The sequence below is a fragment of the Molothrus aeneus genome, chromosome 1 (genome assembly GCF_037042795.1).
Source record: "Molothrus aeneus isolate 106 chromosome 1, BPBGC_Maene_1.0, whole genome shotgun sequence".
Lineage (NCBI taxonomy): Eukaryota > Metazoa > Chordata > Aves > Passeriformes > Icteridae > Molothrus > Molothrus aeneus.
Window position 1 is genome coordinate 80,721,390 of NC_089646.1, and position 23,033 is coordinate 80,744,422.

Consider the following 23,033-nt stretch of genomic DNA (forward strand, 5'->3'; position numbering starts at 1 on the left):
GTACAAACCCTGTGGCAGGGTGAGTGGGCTGCATGGCAACTCTGTTTTTCCACCCCAGTCATCAGTTACTCTAAGGTTTTACAGACAGTCTCCAAAAATCACTATTGCATCATCATCATTTTCAATAAATACTTAAATTTTGTATTTTGTACTATTTGTACTTCTCTAGACTAATAGGCTGACATTTCATAGTCAGTGGAGTGCTACAGCCAGGCACAGCTGTGTGTTGTACTTTACAGTATAATTCTACAGTGTGGGAGAGTTTAAATTTAGATTTAGATTTTATATCTAAATTTAGATTTAGATTTTAACATCACCTACAGAAAATACTGCCATTATTTCTGGAAATGTGGAAGTGATTTTCAAACAAATTCAGAGCAGGAATTAGTTGGCATTTTATGAAGTTTTCATATGACCCCAATGTGGAACCACTCACCAAAATACCAAATCTCTGTGGTCATTTTCCTTGCAAAACAGGAAGGTAAAAGGTTCTACAGCTTACACTCATATGTTGTTGGAATACTGATTTCCAGCCTATAGGCTGTGACATCTTCAAGGAATTCCAGAGTCCTTCAAAACACATCCTATTTATAGTTCATATGTACCAGCAAACCTAAAAGTAATTTAATAAATTGTGTAATTTTTCTTCAGAAATGATGCTGTCTTATCAAATAACACTTGGGCAAACAATGTTGACAGTTCAACTGGATCATTTTACACCATATCTATTACAATTTTACTGTCTAATTATAAAACAATCTTTGCCCTCTCTCTCAATATGCTGTCACTATTTTGGCTCTGAAAATGGGAAAACCCACTGATAGAATCTGTTGTCTTCATGAAGAGTTATTCTCAACTTTTTCTGAATCATCAGATTAACTTCTTCACCCCCTGCTGCTCCCAGTTAAATCAGGAGATGTGTTAAAATAGTTACTTTCTCAAATCTTACACCCGGCTTTCTTAGCAACAGGCTGGGGTACTGATTTATCGTGTAAGGTGTTAAATCCAAAGGATTTTTAGAGGTAGAAGGGAATGTACTGTTCCACAGCAATACCAAACCTTCCCCAGGCTGGCAGTGCCTGTTTCCCTGGAGGTGAATGTGGCAGAGCAGAAGGCACTGGGTGCTGAGGTCTCTGCTGCAACAGTGCAATGCTCCTGCCAGGGGAGTCCCTCTCCTCTCTCTCAAGGGTCTGCTTGGGGCTGGATTAATCTGTTTTCTCATCACAGCCTGCTTCCTTCTCCCTGTTTCCCAGGGAAATTCACACTCATTTGTCCTGCATTTACCACCCTCAGTACCAATACAAAACCCAAGGTGGTCCCATGTTGCTCTTCTTTTCTCTCTAAGTGGGAATAACTGTTTTTCTCTTGTACAGTGAGATGTATCTTCTATGGAAAATTCATTCAAGTTTTGCCCATGTTTCAGTTCATGGAGCAGTGAAACTGATTTCATAATTTACTTGTTAATATATTACATAAATAATTTTCTTTTTTTATTTTTTTTACTTCAGTCAAATTTTAAGTTTAAGAGGAAATATCAAACAGGGTAATCTGGAGTGATAAATAGAGGACATCTGTTGCAGCATATGGCTTGACATAATAGCTGCATTGAACTTTTTCAGCAAGTACTAATTCGTTGGAAAAAGTCAGCTGGACATAGAGTTTTGATGGGCCTGCCTGAAGATGGATTATTAAAATTGCAGTTTAAAACCACTTTGTAGTTTTAAATGTTTGAGATTTGCCACACCAAGTACTTAAATTTTATTTTGAAAATGTTTTTTTGTTTAGAAAAAGATTGGAATATTTCACTTTTCATTTACAAAATGAAAATTTGAGGTTATGGTGAAACATGTTCATTCTGTGGTCAAATTACTGTTTTCACTATGCCCAGTAATTTTATTATATATTTATTTTTTAAATTTTATTTGTTGTTTTTAAGTTCAAAGGCCAACTTCCCTTCTTCCCTTCCAAATGTTATTTACATTTAATGTTATTTACAGTGCTCTCTTTTTCTTAGGAACAATTTGGTTAGTAAATGTTTCCTTCTTTCTTGTTTTTTAGCAGCTATACACCAAGGCTTTCATTTTGCACAATTTTATAGATAGGATTAACTTTCTAACTGGTTCTTTTTAGAAAGGAGTTTTGTATTTAGAGCTGTAACTTAATATTCAACTTTAGTTATAACATTTTTATTATCTGTATTAGGGTCTGTTATGATATGTTTTGATTTTTGAGGCTAATACAGGTGTAAGCACTGAAAAACACCTTGCCATTCATATATATCCATCCTTGTTAGATTCCCATGTTTTCTAATAAAGTACTTAATTTGGAATGGCACTGCCATTAGTCATGTGTTCGGATAAAACTTTTTTTGAAAGCAGTTGATATATTTTTTTTGTGTTTCTGTCACTTAGAATGAATTGGTTTTGGTTTGGCTTCAGTGTTTAACAGGACTCATTGTATTTCATCAGCCAGGAAAGGAAGCTAAGCAGGAACCACTGATCTTTCTGCAGTAACCTTGGTCAGCTCTTCCAGTATTTCCTCTGCTGTTTAATATGAAGGCTAATAACTCTCTAACATTCTTGGCTGATACTTCTTCCTTTCCACAGTTATGTGTTAATTTTCAGTGTACAGCAGAAAAAGAGGAGCAACCTTAGGTCAGAATTCAGTCCCATTAGAGAAATACAATACTGCAATAGCATTTGGGTGGAACTTGGTCTTAATACTAAAATTGGCCCCTCCTTTTTGTTTTGATAAAATCCAAGATGTAATTTTCAGATGAAAAGAGCAGCAATTGAGGAAAAAAAGGGCTAGTTTTTCAGAGGAATTATTTATACTTTTTATACTCTATGTAGTCTTGTATTTTTATGTAGTCAAGATCAGTTGTATTTTTTGTAATAAAACAAAAAAAGCCACACCATAATAATCCTTCTCCTCTGTGGAAGCTTTTCCCTTATAAGTCTATGAGTGGATGCAAAGCAAAGAAATTACTGCTGTGACTTTGCTTAGTGTTCCATAAGCTCCTGCCTGCTCATGGCTTTTACTGAGCTCAGTATTTCTCAATGTGGAATTTTCCTATGTCAGCTTATACACAGATAGCAACCCACCTCTGTGCATGTCAACCTGTGAATTACAGCAAGGTATGCATAGGCAGTCGTTCACAAACCAGATAAATATTCAGGAACACTGGTGAAAGTTCCTCATCTGTTATGCCAGTTATTAACTTACTTTCAGAGTGTGCTTTTAAGGAGATTCCGTCTGAGCTAAATGTTGTTCAGGTGCCAGAACTTTTCAAATCAGCCACTTTTTCTTTCCTACAGAAAGTCTGTTACTGAGCCAGTTTCTCACAGTTGGGCTGGTTGTGAAGTCTTACTGCACTTTGTATTAAGAAATGTTGTGGTTGACATTCAGCATCTCTGCAGCAGAACTGCTGTGATCTATCAGGAGCCCACACCTGCTGCCAGGGAGCAGATCCAGCTCTGCAGAGCAGCCTTGCAATTACAGCAGGGGCTCCAAGCAGCAGCCAGCAAATGACTTTACTAGCACTTGGGAGCTTGAGCTAGAAGTTGTTTTTCCTAAGGATTCCAGCAAAAGATCCCTTGTGCTTGGCTTCTGTGCAGGGTATTTAGCACTCAGATTTCAATCTTAATTGTCATGTTTCTGAGGGAAACTCCCAGTAGTATTTCTGTGCCTTCAGCATATTAACAAAAATGCCTGCCGATGCTTTGGTCTCTATTTGTGGGATGCAGTCTCTCAGCAATATCAAATGGGTTTCCGCATCATTCCATGACCAAACTATTAAATTATCATGGAAAAGGAGAACCTGGATATATTAGAATACTTTTGGATTTTTATTTTTACAGAGAATATGAAAGTTGACTTAAACATCCCATATTGAGAAGAATCAAATCTCGTTTCTCCAAACAGTATTTGTTTACTTACAATCTTTTTACCATATAATTTATTTTTAAAAACATAGTGGCAGGGGTAATGCTTCTTGGAAAAGATTACTTTTCCAGTTTCTTGGTTTCCATTTATATTTGTAGTCTGAAGTTGTTCTGAGAGGTTTATTTTTTATATATAAGTCATAATTTGATGTTGCATTAAATCATGAGCTAACTAGTTGTTTAGACTTTCGTGGTTTTGCATATGTTCTATTGCTATGACTGTATTTTTTGCATAGATGTATGTGATCTCTATGTTCTTAACTTTGAATGGAATAAGGATAGCATGTGGCTTATCAGGTCTTGAGTTATATCTGACTATAGATATACATATACCAGTTCTTACTAAAACACCAGCACAAAAATGCATTGAAGTGTTTAATCACCATGAGTTTGAGCTCCAGCTTGATTCAGAGATTATGGGGTTTTCACTCTGACTGCTCCAATAAACTGGGCAACCCATTGGGCATAGCAGTTGCATGACCTCTGATAAACTACTCCAGAAGATGCAACTTGATGCAGTAAGATCTCCAGAATAAGCATTCCTAGAGTCTTCTCTAAGAATCCTTCATCTGATGTCTGCTAGACTAATACTCAGACCCAAAATTCATCTTCTAACTGGAATGAACTGAATATTTTCAATACCAGTTTCTCCTCAGTTTTAAGTTTAAAATGTGATTGCAAGATAATTTTCACTGTATTTCCATTTTTTATATGCAAGGGTGAAAAACCTCAACCTGCAAAAAGACTTGCTCAGTCTGGTGTAGCTCTTTTTGTCTTTCTACGAGTCTTCTAATATAACCAAATAGTTATCTGAAAATGGGGACACAAAATGCTTAATTTAAATGCCTCAGAGCTTTAAAAGCAAGAAGAAGATAAGATATGAATGAAAGTGATTAAAAGATGTTCAACACTGATTAGTTCTTTATTTCATACCTCTCACAAGAGTCAGTCTGTGGATGGTAAACAGTTGGGTTGGACTGTTGGGTTGTTGTGTGGATCCTGCTTTTTGACATTGGCCACTGGTGAGTCCAGTCCCTTACCTTCCTCTGAGCAGGTGATGGCAATGCAAATTCTCCAGGGGTCAGTCAAGGCACCTCTGAGGCTATTGCAGAGTTGCTTCTTGTGCTCAGAAACCCAGTTCAGTCAGGGCTTTCAGAGTATTCTGTAAGTTTCTTACAGTAGCCCTAAAGGCATGTCATGAATAGACACTTGGAAAATAATGTTCAGAATCATGTGGTGAAAAGGTGGCTCTGTAATGGAAGGTGTATCAGGTAAAGGATTTATGCTATTGTCATTCTCCCTTGCAAAGTCAAGGCAATGGATCATCTTCTCAGATCCCACATAAATCTAGCTCCAGGTTATCCTCAGCAAAAACAGTGAGGAGTGAATTACCAATGCCCTTTTGTAATTGCAAATTTCTTAATTAAGAAGGTTACAAGGAGGTGTGTAGAATGCCAACCTCAGCATGTAGCAGACTGCACTGCTTGTGAGAATAAATTGTAGCATGTCAGTAGAAAATTTTTGGTTCATGTGCTTGGTAGTATTCAGTCTCAATTAGATAAAATGCATTGTTCTGGGGTGGAAGAGGATTATCTCACTCTTTAAAACTGTGAGCAGTATAAACTTGGAAGAAGGCATCAGGCTCACTGGGCAATGCTTCTGCCTTGACTTAAATTTTGCTTGCTTCTGCCTTGACTTAAAATCATTTTAGGAGAAGGTGTAATAGGCATTTTAGCCTGGTGATCCCATCATCCTCTTACTCTGAAGGTTTCATTTTCCAGTTAGAGAAATCAGAGAGAAAGAGGGCTTAAAGAATTTTTCTATGCTCAACTGTTGCTGAATACCATGATGTTAATGTGAGTTTACTTTAAATTAGCAAGAACCTGAAGTGAATAGAAAATAGCTTTGACATACATGTTTTTTTAAGCATTTTGCTAGATGGGGCTCTTATGTTTGCTTGTTTTGTATTCTTTTCTGCTTTTCCAGTTCATGACTACTTCTTGAAACCCAAAATATTCTTTTGCTGCCATCAAAATACTCTCTTCTACTTCACTTTTAAAACAGGACTTCTTTACAAAGTTACAGCCTCTTGTCTTGCATAAGAACTAAACTGAACCTTAAAGGGGGAAAGATTTGCATTCTGATTCTCTGCTTTTATACCATGCATATCATCTACACCTGTCTAGATAAATGTTTAAAAAAAAAAGGCAACTGTATTGTTGTTCTTACTGACAAAACCAGCAAAATGCTAGGTATTTCAAGAATAGTAGATGTGCCATTAAAGCTTTCCAAGAGCAAGAACACATAGAAAAGCAATATAAATATCCTTATGAAGGTCTTTATTCCTTTAAATATGGAATTCCTTTTCATTATGACATTTAGAACAGAATTCAAACAAAGACTCTTTTCCCTTTAAAGTAACAATTCTTAATGAAAAATGAATATTATTAAAATGAACATTTTTCTTATTTCTGGGGGTTTTTTGTCTGTAGCTGAAGTTGGTCTGCCTCATGCAGATCATGTTAATAGGGTTTCTTTTACTAGTATACTGATCAAAGTTTTATATTAAACTGTGTAACTACCTTTGCAGATAGTTAGCATATAAAATAATTTAAACATGAAATGGTATAACTGAAACAGTCTCCCTATAGAGGTAATTAATTTTAAAGGGAAATCCAAAAATGCAAGTTGATTCCTGACTGCTCTGTCAAAGCACAGAATGCTAAGGAAAATCTTGAGCAAGTAGTGTTCTTGCTGATTGTATTTATAAATAACTGAGTCTGTGTTCCTAAGGCCTTCCTTCAGCTTTTTCCTCCCACAACACTCACTTGGATTTTTTGTAGTGTTTGTATTTGTAACCTATATACAATGATGATGAAGGTAGTAATTATTCTCTTTTGGTTGAAAACTTTTGATAGATATAAAATCAAAACTCAGTTTTGCCACTCAAGGTTAGATATGATGCCAGGACTACTGTCCTTTGGGAAGGAGAGTAGGGAGGAGTAGGATTGGATTCTACAGAAGAGGATGCATGTTGGCAAGGGGAGGGGCATGATGGGGCAGCTTCTTTGTCCAGTTACTGCTGGGAGGGTGCTGAGCTAAAATAAAGACACTGGTTCTTCAGAATAGCAAATTGTCCTCCAGCTTCCCCCAGCAGTAAGAGCTGCCCGGCAGCAGCCGGCACTTGGCACAGCACTGAAGTCACCTGTGCTTTTCCAGCAAATACATAAATATGGGAATGGAAAGCAGTATGTCTTTTGCTCCTAACAATTTCTTGCCTGCCTTCTGTGTGGCACAATTGCAGTGACCTTGATCTTTGCAGATGTGCTTAGAAAACTTTGGCTCTTGATTTCTCTTCTTTTTCTTTGGCACATTCTGAGTTGCAACAGAAGGGATTTTGGTTTTTTTAAACTCCAGTAAATGTCCTTGTTAGTTGCACCATTGAGCTTGCTGTTTCCATGTAAAAAATACAGTATTCTCTACCTTTGTATAGCTAAATATTTGGAAAATATGACATTACTTGCAGAAAATACTACTGTATCATGTTTTGCTTGTAGTACCAAGAAGCCTAGACTGTTACTTCCATTACAGTGATGATCACAGGGTGGAGGTTTTGTTCTCTCAATGTGTATCTATCAACAGTGAAAGTTTTAGTGTAGAACCTGTTTTCTGCTATTGGTTTTTATTAATTTTACTTAGAAGAAAGATATCTGAAGACCAAGCCCTAAAAAATTCCTTCATTCCATGTGTGCTTCACAGCCTATGTAGGCCTAGATCATAACCAGCTGCTCAGACTTTAGGCAGAGCTCTGAGAAATTTCCAGTGCTCCTGTGTCTACGTGTTTCATATTTAAAGCTGTATTCCCACTGCAAAAGTTTGCATGTGTCATTCAGCCCCATCTACAATGTAGTCTGTTTTATTTTAGACAGAAACAGCTAAATTGAATGCACCAATGCTGTGAAATATGTTGGCTTGGATTGGGTTTTTTTCAACAAAAAACATTCAAAACTTGTTTTGAATGAAGTGTTAATTTTTAGTCATTTTACTTTTTGTAGGAGTTCTCTGGAATCTATCCTCCTGTGATGCACTGAAAATGCCAATCATCCAGGATGCCCTTGCAGTGTTGACCAATGCAGTGATCATCCCTCACTCCGGATGGGAAAACTCTCCACTCCAGGATGATCATAAAATACAGCTCCATTCATCACAGGTGCTGCGCAATGCCACTGGGTGCCTAAGGTGAGTACTTCAAAACCTGTGCTTCGCCTTTATCATCTTGCTCTTGTTTGAATTGGTAGTCCTCATTCTTAGTCATCTGTGAACTAAATAATTGGTTTGTCCATCAAGAAAGATGATGGCTTTCAGTGATGTAAACCTAAAATTGGAAATTAATTAGAATACAAGCTTCAGGTCATTCAAAAATAATCTTTAGAAGAGCTGTTGGGGATATTCTGTTTTTCTTTTCTTAGATGTTTTCATCCAAGCTTGTATATTACATCTATTTTCTCTCTTGTAGATTTGTCTTGTTTCCCCATTTGCTAAAATAAAGTCAATATGTTCTCACTATTACATCAAATTTAATCAATACAAAAACAATTAAGATGTTCACAAAAAGTAACGTGTCTTAAAGGTTCCAGATGCCATTGCTGGAGTTGTGATAAATATATAAGTAGATTTTTTTATGCTCTGGGGAGATGAGAATTTCAATGAGAGATCAATCAATTTAACATTTATCAACCAAAAGACTTAAATAAATCCTTAACAAATATGAGAACTATTTATGTTTGTGTTTCTATGCCAAACTTGTATATGCAATGCAAAGGTGCATTTATATAAATATGTGCAATTTGATCTGTCCATTCCTAAAAGTCACTGTAGTTGTGAGAATGAAAGTAGAATCAGTAAGAAGAGTTTCAGTTTTGACAAAATGTTACTAAAGGATAGATTCATAGCAATTTCTGAATTCCAATGCATATCATTTTCATGAAATGTTTTAAGATAATAGGCAGGTTCTTTTTAAGTGTAGATTTTTTTTCTCCAGGTATGTTGGAGGAAATAATCTGTAGTCCATCCCATAGATATGAAAATAGATTAGTTAATATTTTTACATACATTACAGAAAATAACATAGTGAAGAGTAGTTGTCAGTAAGGCAATCTATGTTGTAGGCTGCATCCAAAACAGATATACATTAAAGAGCTAAATAAAAAAGAAAAGTGATAGGAGGCAAAGTAAAATAGCAATATTTTTTATTTATCTGTAGCAAGCACCTTTTTGTGTTTGTGCTCTTTCATCAAATGAAATGTCTCCCTTTCCAAAGTTATATTTGAAAAGTTTAAGGGAAAAAGCATTAAATATTACTGACAGTTTGAATGCAATCAAAAGAGAATGAAAGATAGAAGATAATAACTTCCATATTGCAAATATGGAATTAAATGCAGTATTGCAGTATTGGACTTCAAGCCAGGTGTGATTATGTGAATACCAGCTATCTTGGGGTATGTGACTGAAGCCAGGAGTTTTTACCTGAGTTGTTTTGACTTTTTTTTTTAAAGAGTTTATGATATAATTGTGTTGCATTGAATTCAAATCACTACCAAAAAAAAGTTGTCATAATGTCTAGGAGGTGACAGAAGGTGTTACATGAAGACCTTTACTACATTAAAAGTCTCACATTTCCAGTATTTAATGTGTCTCAGTTAAAGAGCTGCCTCTGAAAGAAACTTCTGGTACAAATTTGGGGCTTCACAGTGTCCCCTCTCTGAGTGAGCATATCTGGTGTTGCTCTCCCCTCATCATAAGTTCCATCTTCCTGTTAATTTTTCTCAACTGCTTCTCAGCGACCAATGCTCATCCCTGATCCCGCAAACTTCAGTTTTTCCTACCTCTTAGTTGATGGATTCATTGCACACTGGTCTTGAAATCTTTCTTCTTTCTCTTTTTTCCCTTGTGAGTGTGTGTGCACGCCCATTTGCAAACTGATGTGAGCTTACAGTAGCCTGCAGCCCGGGTGAGCCTGAGGACTGGGGCCACGGCAGAAGGGTACGTTGCCTATGGAACACACACGGCTTTGCAGCAAGGCTTCCTACCCAGCGCTTGATGGGCTGCTCCCATGGCAGAATGGCTTCTGGGCAGCTCGTGCTAAATAAGCTCATATCTGCCTGCAAAAGACTGTGCATATTAAAGCTCCTGAATCCTTTCCAGGTAGCTGTAGCAGCAGCTCAAACTGCTGTCCTGAGCAGCTTGGTCTTCCTTCTAAGCCCAGGCCTTTCAATCATAATACGCTTTTCAATATCTTTCTGGTATCAAACCCTCACTATTTCCCAAATGCATCTTTCTATCCTCTCTAGTGGCTTCAGATATTTTTTTGGCCTCCATCCATCTTCCTTAGATAGTTCCATCCCACTGAGTCTGTGTGGATGCTCTTTGGCAGAGCATGAACATTTGGAGAGGGTTGAAACTTACTTCTGCTTCACACCAGTGGTAACTTCTCTTGCTTACTTTTCCCCACTGTTGAACATATCTCTCTCTATGCAAAATATCAAATCTGAGATTGTGCAAGAGAGAAAAGTGCAAGCTCACCCCTGAGAAGGAGTTGGTTTCTTCTGTTAAATTCATGTAATATACGGGACTGTAGACTGGAGAAAACAGCAGGTGTCAGAATAAAAAGATTAGAAAATTATGTGAAGATGGTTGGAGTCTTGCTCTGTTCAGGTGAAATACCCACCACCCTCAATAAACTGAACAGCTTTCACACTTTCCACTTGGGTCTAGTTACAAGACCTGTAGTTCCATTTCAAGATCTCAGTGGACAAGGGAGGTAAATCAAGATGTAGTGTGGATGCTGGCTGAGGTTGTGCTATGCTTATCTGCTAAATGGAGTCCATTGGCATCTTCCATGGGAGAATTTCTTCTAAGACTCTGGTTTGGTTGTCCTCTGCTGTTTTCTTTTTCTGTTTTTGATAGAGCTCATTTTGAGGGGATGCAGTTAAAGTTCACTTGCATCGGGATTACCAGTGACAATGCTCAGTATCAGAGGAAGAGTAGTGGTGCTCAGGATACTTGACAAATTCTGAATACCTAATGTTGGCAAATTTTTGAGACTTGAGGTTGTATTACATAGATTTAAAGCTAACACATATGCCAGGAGAATTTGGGTTTGAGGGTTTTTTCAGTCTTCTGTGACTTTGGTTGTCTGGTGTATTCACTGCTGAAAACTTAAATAATAACTGAGAGGTGACGTACAATAATCCACCCCATATAACTGCTAGTGAATAGTGTACAATGACCATTATACAGGAATAGTCAGATCTTTGTTTTATGTTTTTGTCACAGCAGTATATGAATTATTATTCTTTCTGCTGATCTTTGTTTTCTCAGTTTCTTGATGAGAATTTCTTACAATTTTTCAAAAATTTGGTTATTACCTACAATTTTTAGTACTCATGCTTACTCATTATCTTTCTTAACAACATTCTTATGTCTGTAACTCCAGTCACCCAGTAATGCAGCTGAAATCACATAAAAAGCAGCAGCAATAGCAGACCTTCTCCTGTTATTTTCTCTTTTCCTTAAAGATGTTATTTACAAACTACACTTTGCATACTTTTCTGATTTAAAAAAATTAAGTATTTTAATGCAATATTGTACAAATTAATTTTGAAACAAATTAATAACTGTAACACTTTGAAATTGTTTAGATAATTCAAAGATCTAAATACAGCATTATGGCTATCACTTACAAATTTAATCTAAATATTCAGCTTTCATAAATTGCCAGACCTCAGTGTGACATGTTGGAGTAATCACCCAATTTAGTTGCCTCCCCACTGAGATACTAGTACCTTACCTCATTAAGCTCTGGTAAAGTTAGACTTCTTTTTTTCCTTTTGTATTTTAGCTGCGACTCTTTTACTTGTGTTAGGGAAATATTGTATCTTTGATTTATAATTTCTGATTCATTTAAACAAGTTAGGGATAGTCAGGTGAAAACTGAATTTGTAATCCCAGTTGTTAATGGGAGAGGGTTTGCAATCACCAACCTAAAATTTAAAAATCAGCAAGAGAGACATTGAATAATGTCGTCTTAACCTGAAACATCAAGGTTACTTATCACAAAACTATAAATCCCTGTCCAGAGATTTATTTGAAAAAAATTGCAGACAAAAAAATTTTCAAAAATTTTTGCCTCATGCAATCTAGAACCTTGTTTTTTCTATTAATTTAAAATGAATTTAAGTTAAATGAATACAATCTGAGGACTTAAAAGAATTTTAAGACTTTACTATTTTAAAATTCTAATGTGGGTTTAGACACAGAATTGTTAAATTATTTTTCTTTCTTCCATGTTTTACTTAATCTATAATCATACACTGAAAGTAGAGGGGCAATTGTGAAAATCAAAGACTTGTTAAAATATTTTTCTTTACCCCATTAGTAGAAATTGTATGGGAGTATCATTCTAGAGGTTATTCATTTAGAAAGCTCCATATCTTTCCAAGCTTCATACTTCATACTTTCTTACTTGTAAACCTTTAACAAAATACCTTATTAATTTCAATTATTTTTCAACTGCAAGCTCTCAAAGTAGAAGAGCAAGGGGGAAAAGTGCTTTTAAAACATGACTTGAATAACTGACTCAGTAGTATTTTCTGGATAGATCAACTTTTGGAAGGAACAAATTGCCTTGTTAAAACAATTTTTGTTAGCTGTGAAATCTGAATATCAAATGTTTTCAACTGGTTTGCGGCTGAGTGATGTATCTCACAGAGATTTACATCCAATGCATTTTTCTCACTATCTTATATCTTCTCCTGTTCTCTTCTAAACATCCAAAATCTATTGACTCCTGTCCTTAGGAACTTCTGTACTCTGTTTTCAGTAGAACATGCTGCATACTGACAAAATAAGACATGGGAGCAGCATCAAATAAATGACTCAGTCTGTATTATTGGTCATCTGTTCTGTCTAGAGAAATATATATGTACACACATGTATGTGAAGCATGTTTGAGACTAAAGTGATACATGTATGTATGGATGTGCAAGGGTGTGGGTGTGTTTGTGTTGTATGCATTCAGATATAGACAGGATGATTATGGAAGCCAAGATAACTTTCTGTCTTCAAGCTCTGAATATCTGCTGTTGAGTATAGATGCAGCTGGCTTCTTACAGTAGTACCAGGACTGTTGTTGCTGATTTTGTGATTCTCCTCCTGTTAACAGAGCAGTCATGTTTTGTCCATCTCTGTTGATGCTGCGGTGGAAGATTTTAGAGATTATAGAGATTTTGGATTTACCAACCCATCTCAGTCCTTTCCATGCTTTTCTAAAACCTGCAGCTTTTCTCAGGCTCTGACCATGTAATTTTGTCCACGGAATGCCCATTTGTTTGAGTTTTGTCCTAACTTTGCATTCTGACAGGTTTCTTTCTGTCAGAAAGAAACCTGTCAGAATGCAAAGTTAGGACAAAACTCAAATTAATTGTGTATTTCCACAGACAGCCTTCTCAAGGGAGGGACTGTTACTACAAGCAGTTCCCACAAGCTAAAATGGAAAAAAGCAAAGGAAATAAAAAAGTCAGTCTGCAGGAAAATGTGTATATCACCTTTTCAAGAATCTAGGTTCCAGCCTAGAAGAGAGTCACAAACCAATTGAGAGGTCAGAACAATTGCATCCCAGTTAAGCCTAAAGTTTTGAAGGTGAATTTCTGCAAAATATTAAAGAGATTGTTCCTTCCTAAATGCTGCAATTGTTCAGAAATGTAGCTGAAATAAAAGTCTAATGTTAAGACTCAGAGGAAGAGAGACATTTTAGTAGGAATAGATCAGTGTCCTCTGATTACTGCTGTAATATTTTTATTCAGAAGATACTCAAGGGAAAAGTACCAACAGAATTAAATGTGTAGTTGTGTCAGATATTTAAGCACCCCACTTTTTCTTCACAGTGTAGTTATTCCTAATTTGCATATTCATGAACTAATTTATAAGGTTTATACAAGGTCATACTGTATTAATTATAGCAGTGGCATTCAAATAGCACTCTCAAGTATAATGCTTCTAATGCTTCTTCAGCATTCCTGGTAAAAGCATTATTTCAACACATCAAATTGATGCTTCAAATTCTGTAGAGCTCTGGAAGTTTGTTCTGGGCTCAAGCTAATGAAAATCTTAAGCAGAAATTTTGATTTTAAGCTGATATTATGGAATGCTCTTTGTTTCCTTTTTTGGTCTAAAAAATAATACAACATAATTCCAGCCACTTTTTACTTTCTGTACTTAAAAACATAGCAGCTTTGGTGGCATACCTCCTTTCTGCATCATTTTATCTGATAAAAGAGATGCTGGGCTGCTCTGCAAAAATCTGCTTTCAAACACAGAACAAACTCCCAATGTATTGATTTTGCACAGAGTTAGCCAAAACGTGACCTGTCAATATACATCTTCAAAATACTGTGTAAGTGGTTCCTGGGCAAACAAGGAAACTCACTCATGGGTCAGTGGGGCTTCATGTGTGGATACCAAATAGAAATACTGGACTTGTTTGTTGAGTGTAGAACCTAGCTGAAATTTAGGTTTTATTCTTCAACTGACATATTTTATTCTCTTTAACATGAATGTATGTGGATGATTTCAGGGAAAAAATCCACAGTTTAACTGGGTGTCATACAATTAGAAGTATTTACTTATTGCTATGGCAGGAGTGTGTTCTTCCTGTATTTAAGTAATTTACTGTTTCTGGAAATTATAGACCTACATTTGAAAAGAATGGATATGGCTTTTGCATCTTAGGATATTCTTAGGCTCAGCAACAGTGATAAAATTATAAAGTGTTGCTTCTAAGGCTGAATGGCTTATGATGTACCCTAGCCTTAAATGTGGGGGGTGTTGAATATCTCAATTATATTTTGAAGGACTGACTGTTTTTCCAGATTTTGATGATTTTAATTCCTTTCAGGTTGAATGCCTACTCTTAAGTAGTGCCTAATGTGAAAATTAAGTGTCCATTCTTATTTGCATAGTTAGGTAGTGTTAATTTACATTTCCTTCTGCCAGCGGTTTAAGCCTTGTGGATGTGAATGCTTTGAAGAAAGCAGGTTTTTTTGTGAAATGGCTTCAACTTTGTTGTTTAGGGGTTTTGTAATTTCAAAACAGTTTCTGTGTATGCAGTAACAAGTGTTAGCTTGGCAGACACTGTAATAAAGTATGATTTGAGTCTTAGTGTCCTGCTGGCTTGATTTTAGCTGACGCTTAAGCACAGCTGACAATAACAGGTCTCCTTCTCACTGGCCAGCTGCAGAATTGTGTATCACAGTAGCACAGATGTTTTCTTTTTTGGGAAGAGCCCCCTAAGCCTGTGTGGTACCACGTGTATTTTAGAGCTCATCCATGCAGTCACTGTGTGGGAAGATAAAGCGATGGAGCCAATTTTTTCATGGCTGTCTGGGCCCATTGAGAAGAATAACCAGGAGTGTCACTGGGAATCAAGGTGTTCCTCTGTTGTGGCTTTGCTGACCATCAAAAATCCTAAATGGTCCTTTTTGAATGGGTACTTTGACAAACTCATATAGTCTGGCTCCACAGAAAATATTATTTGTCTCAGCATGAGAGAAAAGCTGATTGTGACAATTCTGTGGTACTACTCATGGTCACAGTGATTGATGATAGAGGATGATGTTTTATTTACCCAAGAAAGATGAGAAACACAGTCATTCAGAGCTTGTATGCCCACTCAATTTCACCAGCGATAATAAAATAACACTCAGTAAGTTTGGGTTCTTTGGTGCTCATTGCATGGTTTCTATATTGACTAGATTTTCTCTTCCTAAAACTATTTGCATTACTAGGCAATATGGAAAAGGAACATGTGAAAACCTGTGACTCTGAATAGTGAAGGAAAGCAGGTTGTACTTCTGCAACTTTCCCTCTTTGTCTCTTGATGAATGTCTTAAAATCTGAATAAACTTTGCCTAGGAATGGGAGGATCATTTGGTTTCTGCTCAGTCTGAGGATTTGCAGCAGAGAGATGTATTTGAAGTACACTGAGCTTGCTTCAGCCTTCTGAGTAAGCCAGCCAACATCACAGAGTAAACATTTTATCAGCTCCTTTCGAATGCTGTGGGCATGTGAACTGTTGGGCTTCAGGCACAGGAGTAATTAATGCCAGCAACCCAAGTTGAGGCAGTGCTCAAATCTCCTGAGAGATGCTTTGATGGCATTCCCCATGTCTGCAAGTTGGTGAGCTACTGAGAGCTGGTGAGAAATGCTCTCCAGCAGTTAAGTGTAGCACTGAAGCCCCAAGAGCTGCAGTCCCTACTAATCACATTCACAAACTTTGCAACTTTTTTCTGTTTGAGAAATATTTTCCCAAAAACTCTCCTGATGAAGTAAGTAAATAAAAATACAGCTCCTGAGGGGTGTGATGAAACATGCAGACTGCCATTGTCTGATCTGAACCCTGAAAAGCAGATGATCATTTCAGAATATCATATTTTGTGAAACTTTGTCTAGTGAGTGTTGAGATTGTGTTCTTGTTATCATCACTGCAAATCTCCATAGAGGAGTTTTAGCACTTTGGAAGATTTTTTTGTTGATCTCTTTTGATGAAGAGAGGGCAGACTGGTAAGAACACATTGAGAAATGGAGATAAAGACCACTACTTGCAATAAAACGGATTCCCCCCTTTCTGAGAGAATTAGTAAAGTGGACAGGTAATTTGAGGGTAAATTGATGCTTCTGTAAAGACTGAGGTAAAAAGCAAGTGATGTTTTTCAGTAATTCAATTCTATTTCATTGATTTTATCCAATTTGAATATTTCTGTGGTCATAATACAAACACACAAGTGAAGTGAGATGGTTTAAAGCTTAGGCAAGATGGTGCTGATTTCCAGCTACACTGACCCATACAGTCTTGCAAACACTGCCTCAGAAAGGCAACAGCAGCACAAAAGGAGAGAATTTTGTGTTCTGCAAGCAAAGTCTGTGCTAATTTCTGTCTAATATGGAAAACAGGATGGCACACTGCCCTCTTCAAAAATTAGAGATACTGAGGAGTTTGTATTTCAGGTGTTTATTTCCAGCTGTCTTCCCTAAATTAGCTTCATATACAGTATTTTCAACATCTTTATTACTGGTGGGACAGTTTTCTTGGGAAAGAAAGAATGCATTCAGTAAAAAAAAAAATTAAGAATCCAGTATTTTATTTTATGCATACACCTATACTATGAAAACATTTACCATCTGCCTGAAAGATGTCGTTTTACCAGAGCATATAGTGACAAGGAGGAATGGTTTAAAACTGAGAGTAGGTTTAGATTATATGTTAGAAGGAAAGTCTTTACTGTGAGGGTGGTAAGGCACTGGAACTAGTTGTCCAGAAAAATTGTGTATGCCCCATTCCTGGAAGTGTTCAAGGCCAGGCTAGATGGGGATTTGAGCAACCTGGGATAGTGGAAAATGTCCCTACCCATGGCAGGGAGGCTGCAGCCAGATGGTCTATAAGGCCCCTTCCAACCCAGACCATTTTATGATTCTATAATAGTATTTTTAGCGAGGATTGCACACTCCATGCAGACAATTTCTATGACAAAGTACTTCTGAAGTATTTGTCCTAGTGTAGCTTTTTTACATTCACAGCTCATTTCTTTTTGTCATGTAGTCATTTATTGCAGTTAGTTGGTTCCAGCTTCAGTGTTTCCTCTTGAAGGACAGTAGTATTGTGAAACACCTCCTCTTCTCCCCCTGCTGTCATTCATCCATCTTTGTATTGGATTTACTGTGCACAAAAGAACAATATTTGGAAAGTGTTTAAAAAAGATTGTTGTGAGAGGGCACAATATAGGTATTGTGCCCACACAAATTTGAGTTTAGGGGTTTTTTTAATCCCCTAATGAAGTAAAAATACCCACTAGAATGGATAATAAAAATAGTTATTTACAAAAAACCTACTTAATTCCCTGTATTCACTTTATGTAATTGATTTGTGCTGAGGAGGTTTTTTAGTTGACTAGTCAAATTGATTGACTATGGTTGATTTTGATACCTGCTGTGTTTACTTGCCAGACTTCATGTTAAAAAGGAGTGTCTTCTAATCAATGCAAATATGAGAAAATGCACAATGTTGTTTGCACTCATGGTAGTTATTTAGGCATGAGAGTCAGCTGCCTGTGCTCGTGGTCTGACTGCACAGGTGGGCACTTGCAGTCAGTGAGGAGAGAGACCTACAGACCTACAGCTGCTTGGCCTTGGGCACAGCTTATCACCTCAGAAGTATCTAAGTTTCATAAACCCACAGGAATAAGGACTATCTTATTTTTAGTTAACAAACTAAAGTGGGAGGTCATCCTTTTTATAGCCCATGTAATAAAGGGAGCAGAGCAGGGAGTAGTGTTTCTGTTTGCATTCACCAACAGCATGACCAAAACCAAACATTTGTGAGTTAGGATGAATATTTGCTGTGCACAGCAGAAGGATCAGCTGGGACACATTTAAGAGAAGAACCAACAGAGACAAGTTAAGTAAGGAGGGTGCAGATTTATTAATTTAACATTAAGGATGGTGATGTAGCTGGGGTGGTATCTTCTGTGCTGGCTAGCAATCTGCTTTGGGAACAGTGTAGTCCTCCTTAGCCCACTCTTAGATGGAACCGTGTCACCCTTCCCCGTCACTAGGTTGCAGAGGTTATTGAGGACACCTGGTCCACACACAAGGCATAGGATCCACCAGCAAAATCAGCAGGAGTGTGGCTGCCACTGGAATCACCAGCACTGAAACAGGGAAGAGGGAAATTCACATAAATTATACCATTTTCGGATCTGAAATTTTATACAGAAATGACATGGGAGTTTTTAATTGTTTTTACAAGAACAATGTATTTGCTTTTCTTGTTTCCCTTACCTTTTAGAGAATTGGTAGTTTTGTTTTTACCTTCACCTAGGTTATAGAATAATCAGCTAAAAGAGTCCTTGGGCACTGAATTACTCAAAGATTTCCAAGATTTTTTTATTATTATTCTATTTGCGCTTTAGTAAAAAAAAAAAGGAGAACATAAATAGGCAGTATTTCCACCTTGAAGGATTTCAGGAAAACAAATTGTCTTCCTTTGATTATAAAAGCAATTTATGACTTGTTTTAGGTGTCTTATTTAACTAGACACCTGAATGATGTACTAGTTGTTTAGAGGCATACTAGTGCTGTATGTATGTCACATTTGTGTATACAAAGATGATCTGTAAATAATCAGGTTTTTTTACAATTGTTTCCCCTGAATATGTAAGTACTTTAAGCACTTTTCTAGTATTATTATCTGTAATGAAAATGCATAATTACTTGCTAATAAAACAGGAAGACGTGTGCATCTCTAGAGGGGATTGTATGTATTTATATATTTTTCTTTTTTTGTACTCTTCGGTCTGAATAATGGGGTTGGTAGAATTTGTTTTGAGGCAGTGGGAAGTGATTGCATTAGCACAAATATTTTATTGGAGAATCATGGCTCCACATATCATGAAACACCATGGAAAGCATTAACTGATTAATTATCCCCCATAATTCTCCAACATATCTCTGTCTAAATTATAATGCTTACAGTGTCACTTCTGCTGGGGTTACATTTTGCCTGACCTTATGGCAGACATGCAGTGTAATTACTAAATAGGGGCTAATTTATATAAACAAATGCTAGTTTTTCATAGCATGAGCCCTATCATTATGTTTTATTGCTAGTGGATGGGATATGTAGTCAGCCATTCTTCAACGGTTTGGGTAGACCATTATAGTAAATTATCTTTATACTATAAACTAAAAAAGATTAGAGTTTACAAAGTGAAAGTAGCATAACCCTTAGATACTATTTATATTTCCTCCCCTATAAATATGTGAGAGCTTCAACTATCGTACTTTAGCAAAGAAAATATATTTTACTTTGTGTGAGGGTACTTCAGGTATTTTCCATTTAGTACAGTTTGGGGGATTCTAATGCAAGCCATGGCTTGTATCAGATGTAATAGATTTTTAAAAATATGCAGGAACTGGAGTTTTTTAAATGCTGTGGTAACTGTCATGTACTGACCTTCATCTATCAAAAATTTCTGAGGTAGCTGCCATACAGTAAAAGTAATTGATTTCCATTGTTCCTTATAATCTAAATTACCCTCATAGCCCCCATTCTTAAATCAAGTGCAGGAATGTGTTATGAGGATAACAGTGAAACTACCCACCCGTTTACTTCTTGGTTTCAAATAGTACTAATAATAACATTTCCTTCTTTCTTTCCTTACTTCTTACTCTTAGATAAGGCAAAAAAGGAGATTGATCATGTTTATAGTGACATCTGAATACCTGGAGTTTTTACTGCTGCAGACACGCAGCAGTATTGGGAATGGGTCTCTTGGCAGGCATCTAAGCTTCTTCATGCTTTTCCTGTTTAATCATTTCACATTTACTCCTCTCTGCTGGAGGTCTGTCCTTGTGCTGTTCATTCTTTCAAGTTCATGTATTCAGTAAGAAACAAATAATTAATCAATTTTATCAATAATAAATATTCATTCATGCTTAGAATCTGCAATGAGAAACAGAATATTTCCAGAAGATGCCATTTGGGAGTTTGCTCTGCTTTTTTCATAGTTAGTGTGAAATGAAGTTAGGGGCTTCAGCACAGCTCCTGCTACTGTCTCACCTGAAGCAGTACTGCTGTTGCAGTCCTTGATACCCAGGCAGGAAAAGGAATGATGTTGGCAGTGCAAGTAGAAGGTAACTTGCAGCACTGGGTACATGTGCCCTGCAGCAGCATCACATCAGCCAGCAGTACAGACTATTGCATCTGATATCAACCTCCTGTGGTTGTTTACTATACATTTAGGTTGTTATTCTCAACTCTAGTGGCATTCTTCTAAGTTTGAGTTTGGTTGTTAAACATACCTGCCCAGGTATTTGATCATTCCTCCTCCTGACCGCAGCATCAGGGTATCCATGGCAGTCACACACTCACTGGACTTGGAATCCTTTGTGAATCTATTTCAGAGGAGAAAAGTGTGCACAAATTTTAAAAAAAAAAAAAAAAACCCACAACAAAACGAACCCAAAACAAACAAAGAAACAAAAAAATCCCTCAAACCACCAAACAAAAAGCAATCAGCTTGCTGGAAACTTGGAAGCAAATCATGCTGCTATACAGGAAGATTGGAAATTATAGTAGAACCACTTACTTGGGTAAACAGAAAGTCTCCTGAAGCACAAGAAGAAACCAGAATGGAAACCAGAACAACAAATGCAGCTTTTCATATTCCTTTAAAGGAATATGAGAAGCTGCATTTGGAGACAAAATGAGGAAGATCAAAGACCAGCGGGAGGTAACTTGGGATATAAAGGGTCACAGCAGGGGATTTTACAAGCATATGTATCCTAAAAGGAGAAGGAAGTTGAGAAAATATAAGTCCATTAATGCATGGGGAAGAAAAAATTAGTGATGGATAAAAGGGAAAAGACTGAAGAACACCTGTTGTGCCACAGTTTTATCAAGCAAATCCTCTCCTGGACTCCTGTAAATTTCAGTGTGTTTTAAGAAGGGCAAGAAGAAGCAGGCATGGGCATCAACAGGATAAGAGCTATTTGGAGAATATATATATATATATATATGTGTGTGTGTGTGTATATATACATATATATATATACATACATACATGTATGTATGTATTTGGATCTATGACACTGGATGGAATTTACATAAGGGTACTGCAAAAAAAGCTGATTGGTGCAGTTGTGAGGCATCTGTCACACTGTTGTTTTGGGAAGGTGACTAGAGAACTGAGAACTAGACAATGGCTAAAAATTAATCTGGTTTTGAGGAGAACAGAAATAGTCTAAGGATCACCTTTATCTCAAAACTCAGAGAAAACACGGACTATGACTTTTTAGAATCCATTTGAAAGCATATGATGGAGGAACAGTCAGCATGGATTTATCACTGGCAAATCATGTTTAGTGAGCATGATTGCCTTGTGTGATAAAGTGTTTGTCCACGTGGATGAAAGGAGAGCGCTGATGGAATATACTATTCCTTTGTTGTTTTATTAGCACAGGCTATAAATCCTGACTAAAGCAGCACACTTTTGAAAAGGATTTTGGGTTTATAGAGGACACCAATCCAAATATGAGCCAATAATGTATTTTCCTCCTGTATATGGTAGACTGGGATACATCTGTGACTAGCAGGTGTATGGAAGATTATCTCCCTTTTCTTGGTACTGCTGTGGACATCTGAGCAACACTGTTTTCATCTTTGGGCCTACTCCATTCAATAAGAATTCTCAGAATCTGGAGAGGGTGCAGGGAAGAGGTCACATGTTTCAGTTTGGGAAGTTCAGATTGGACATTGCACTTCACCAGGTAGGCAATGCAATGCTGGAACAGAGAGTTGGTGGAATGTCCATCCTTGGATCACTTCAAGGCTCTCCAGCAAAATCGCTGACCTTATCTGGTCTTGATAATCCTTCCATAGGCAGCAGGCTGGACTCTGATGGCTTCCCGATGGTTCTTCCAACCAACAACTCTAAGATTGATTACATGAGTGACTCCAGAGTTTCAAGTCAGGCCCCTGGAAAACTGGGAATACATAAAGTACAAGCTCTGAGACAAAATCTGGAATAGAACAAAATTCCCTTACCTCCTTTCTCATGTCAGGGCCATTATTCATCTTCCCTTGCATTGATCATGGAGCACTTGCTGACAGAGGTGAGCAGGCTAATGGAAAACAACCCCAACAAACCCTTCTAAGCGAAACTGGCATTCACATCAAATAAATCCATTGTGTGTGGTGGATTCCCACACACACACAGCGAGTCCTACAGGGGTGAAAAGTGACAGCGTAGACAACGTATCACAACCATTCTGTAAAAGGGGTTGAATGAAGGATGCAGAGGCTAACTTAATTTAGGAATTATGTGAGTTCTCAGTGCTTGACTTTCTAACTGTACTGTTCTGTAAAGCATGTTACAACAATGATCTGATTAGCAATTGCAAGTATGTTACTTTCAAATGTCAGCCAAACAGCTCAAGAAAGATTTGTACTTGAAAATCTTTTTTCAATTATGGTCA

The 23,033-nt window shown here is 37.0% G+C and overlaps 1 protein-coding gene across 5 annotated transcripts in view; it reads left to right on the forward strand.

Annotated features, from left to right (window-relative positions):
• Positions 1–23,033, forward strand: part of CTNND2 (catenin delta 2) — a 637,790-nt gene that overhangs the window by 503,464 nt on the left and 111,293 nt on the right. For all 5 annotated transcript variants that reach the window (XM_066559759.1, XM_066559767.1, XM_066559780.1 and 2 more), the window contains one exon: positions 8,000–8,183. In XM_066559759.1, the coding sequence (XP_066415856.1) occupies positions 8,000–8,183 (184 nt within the window). The remainder of the gene's footprint in view (positions 1–7,999; positions 8,184–23,033) is intronic.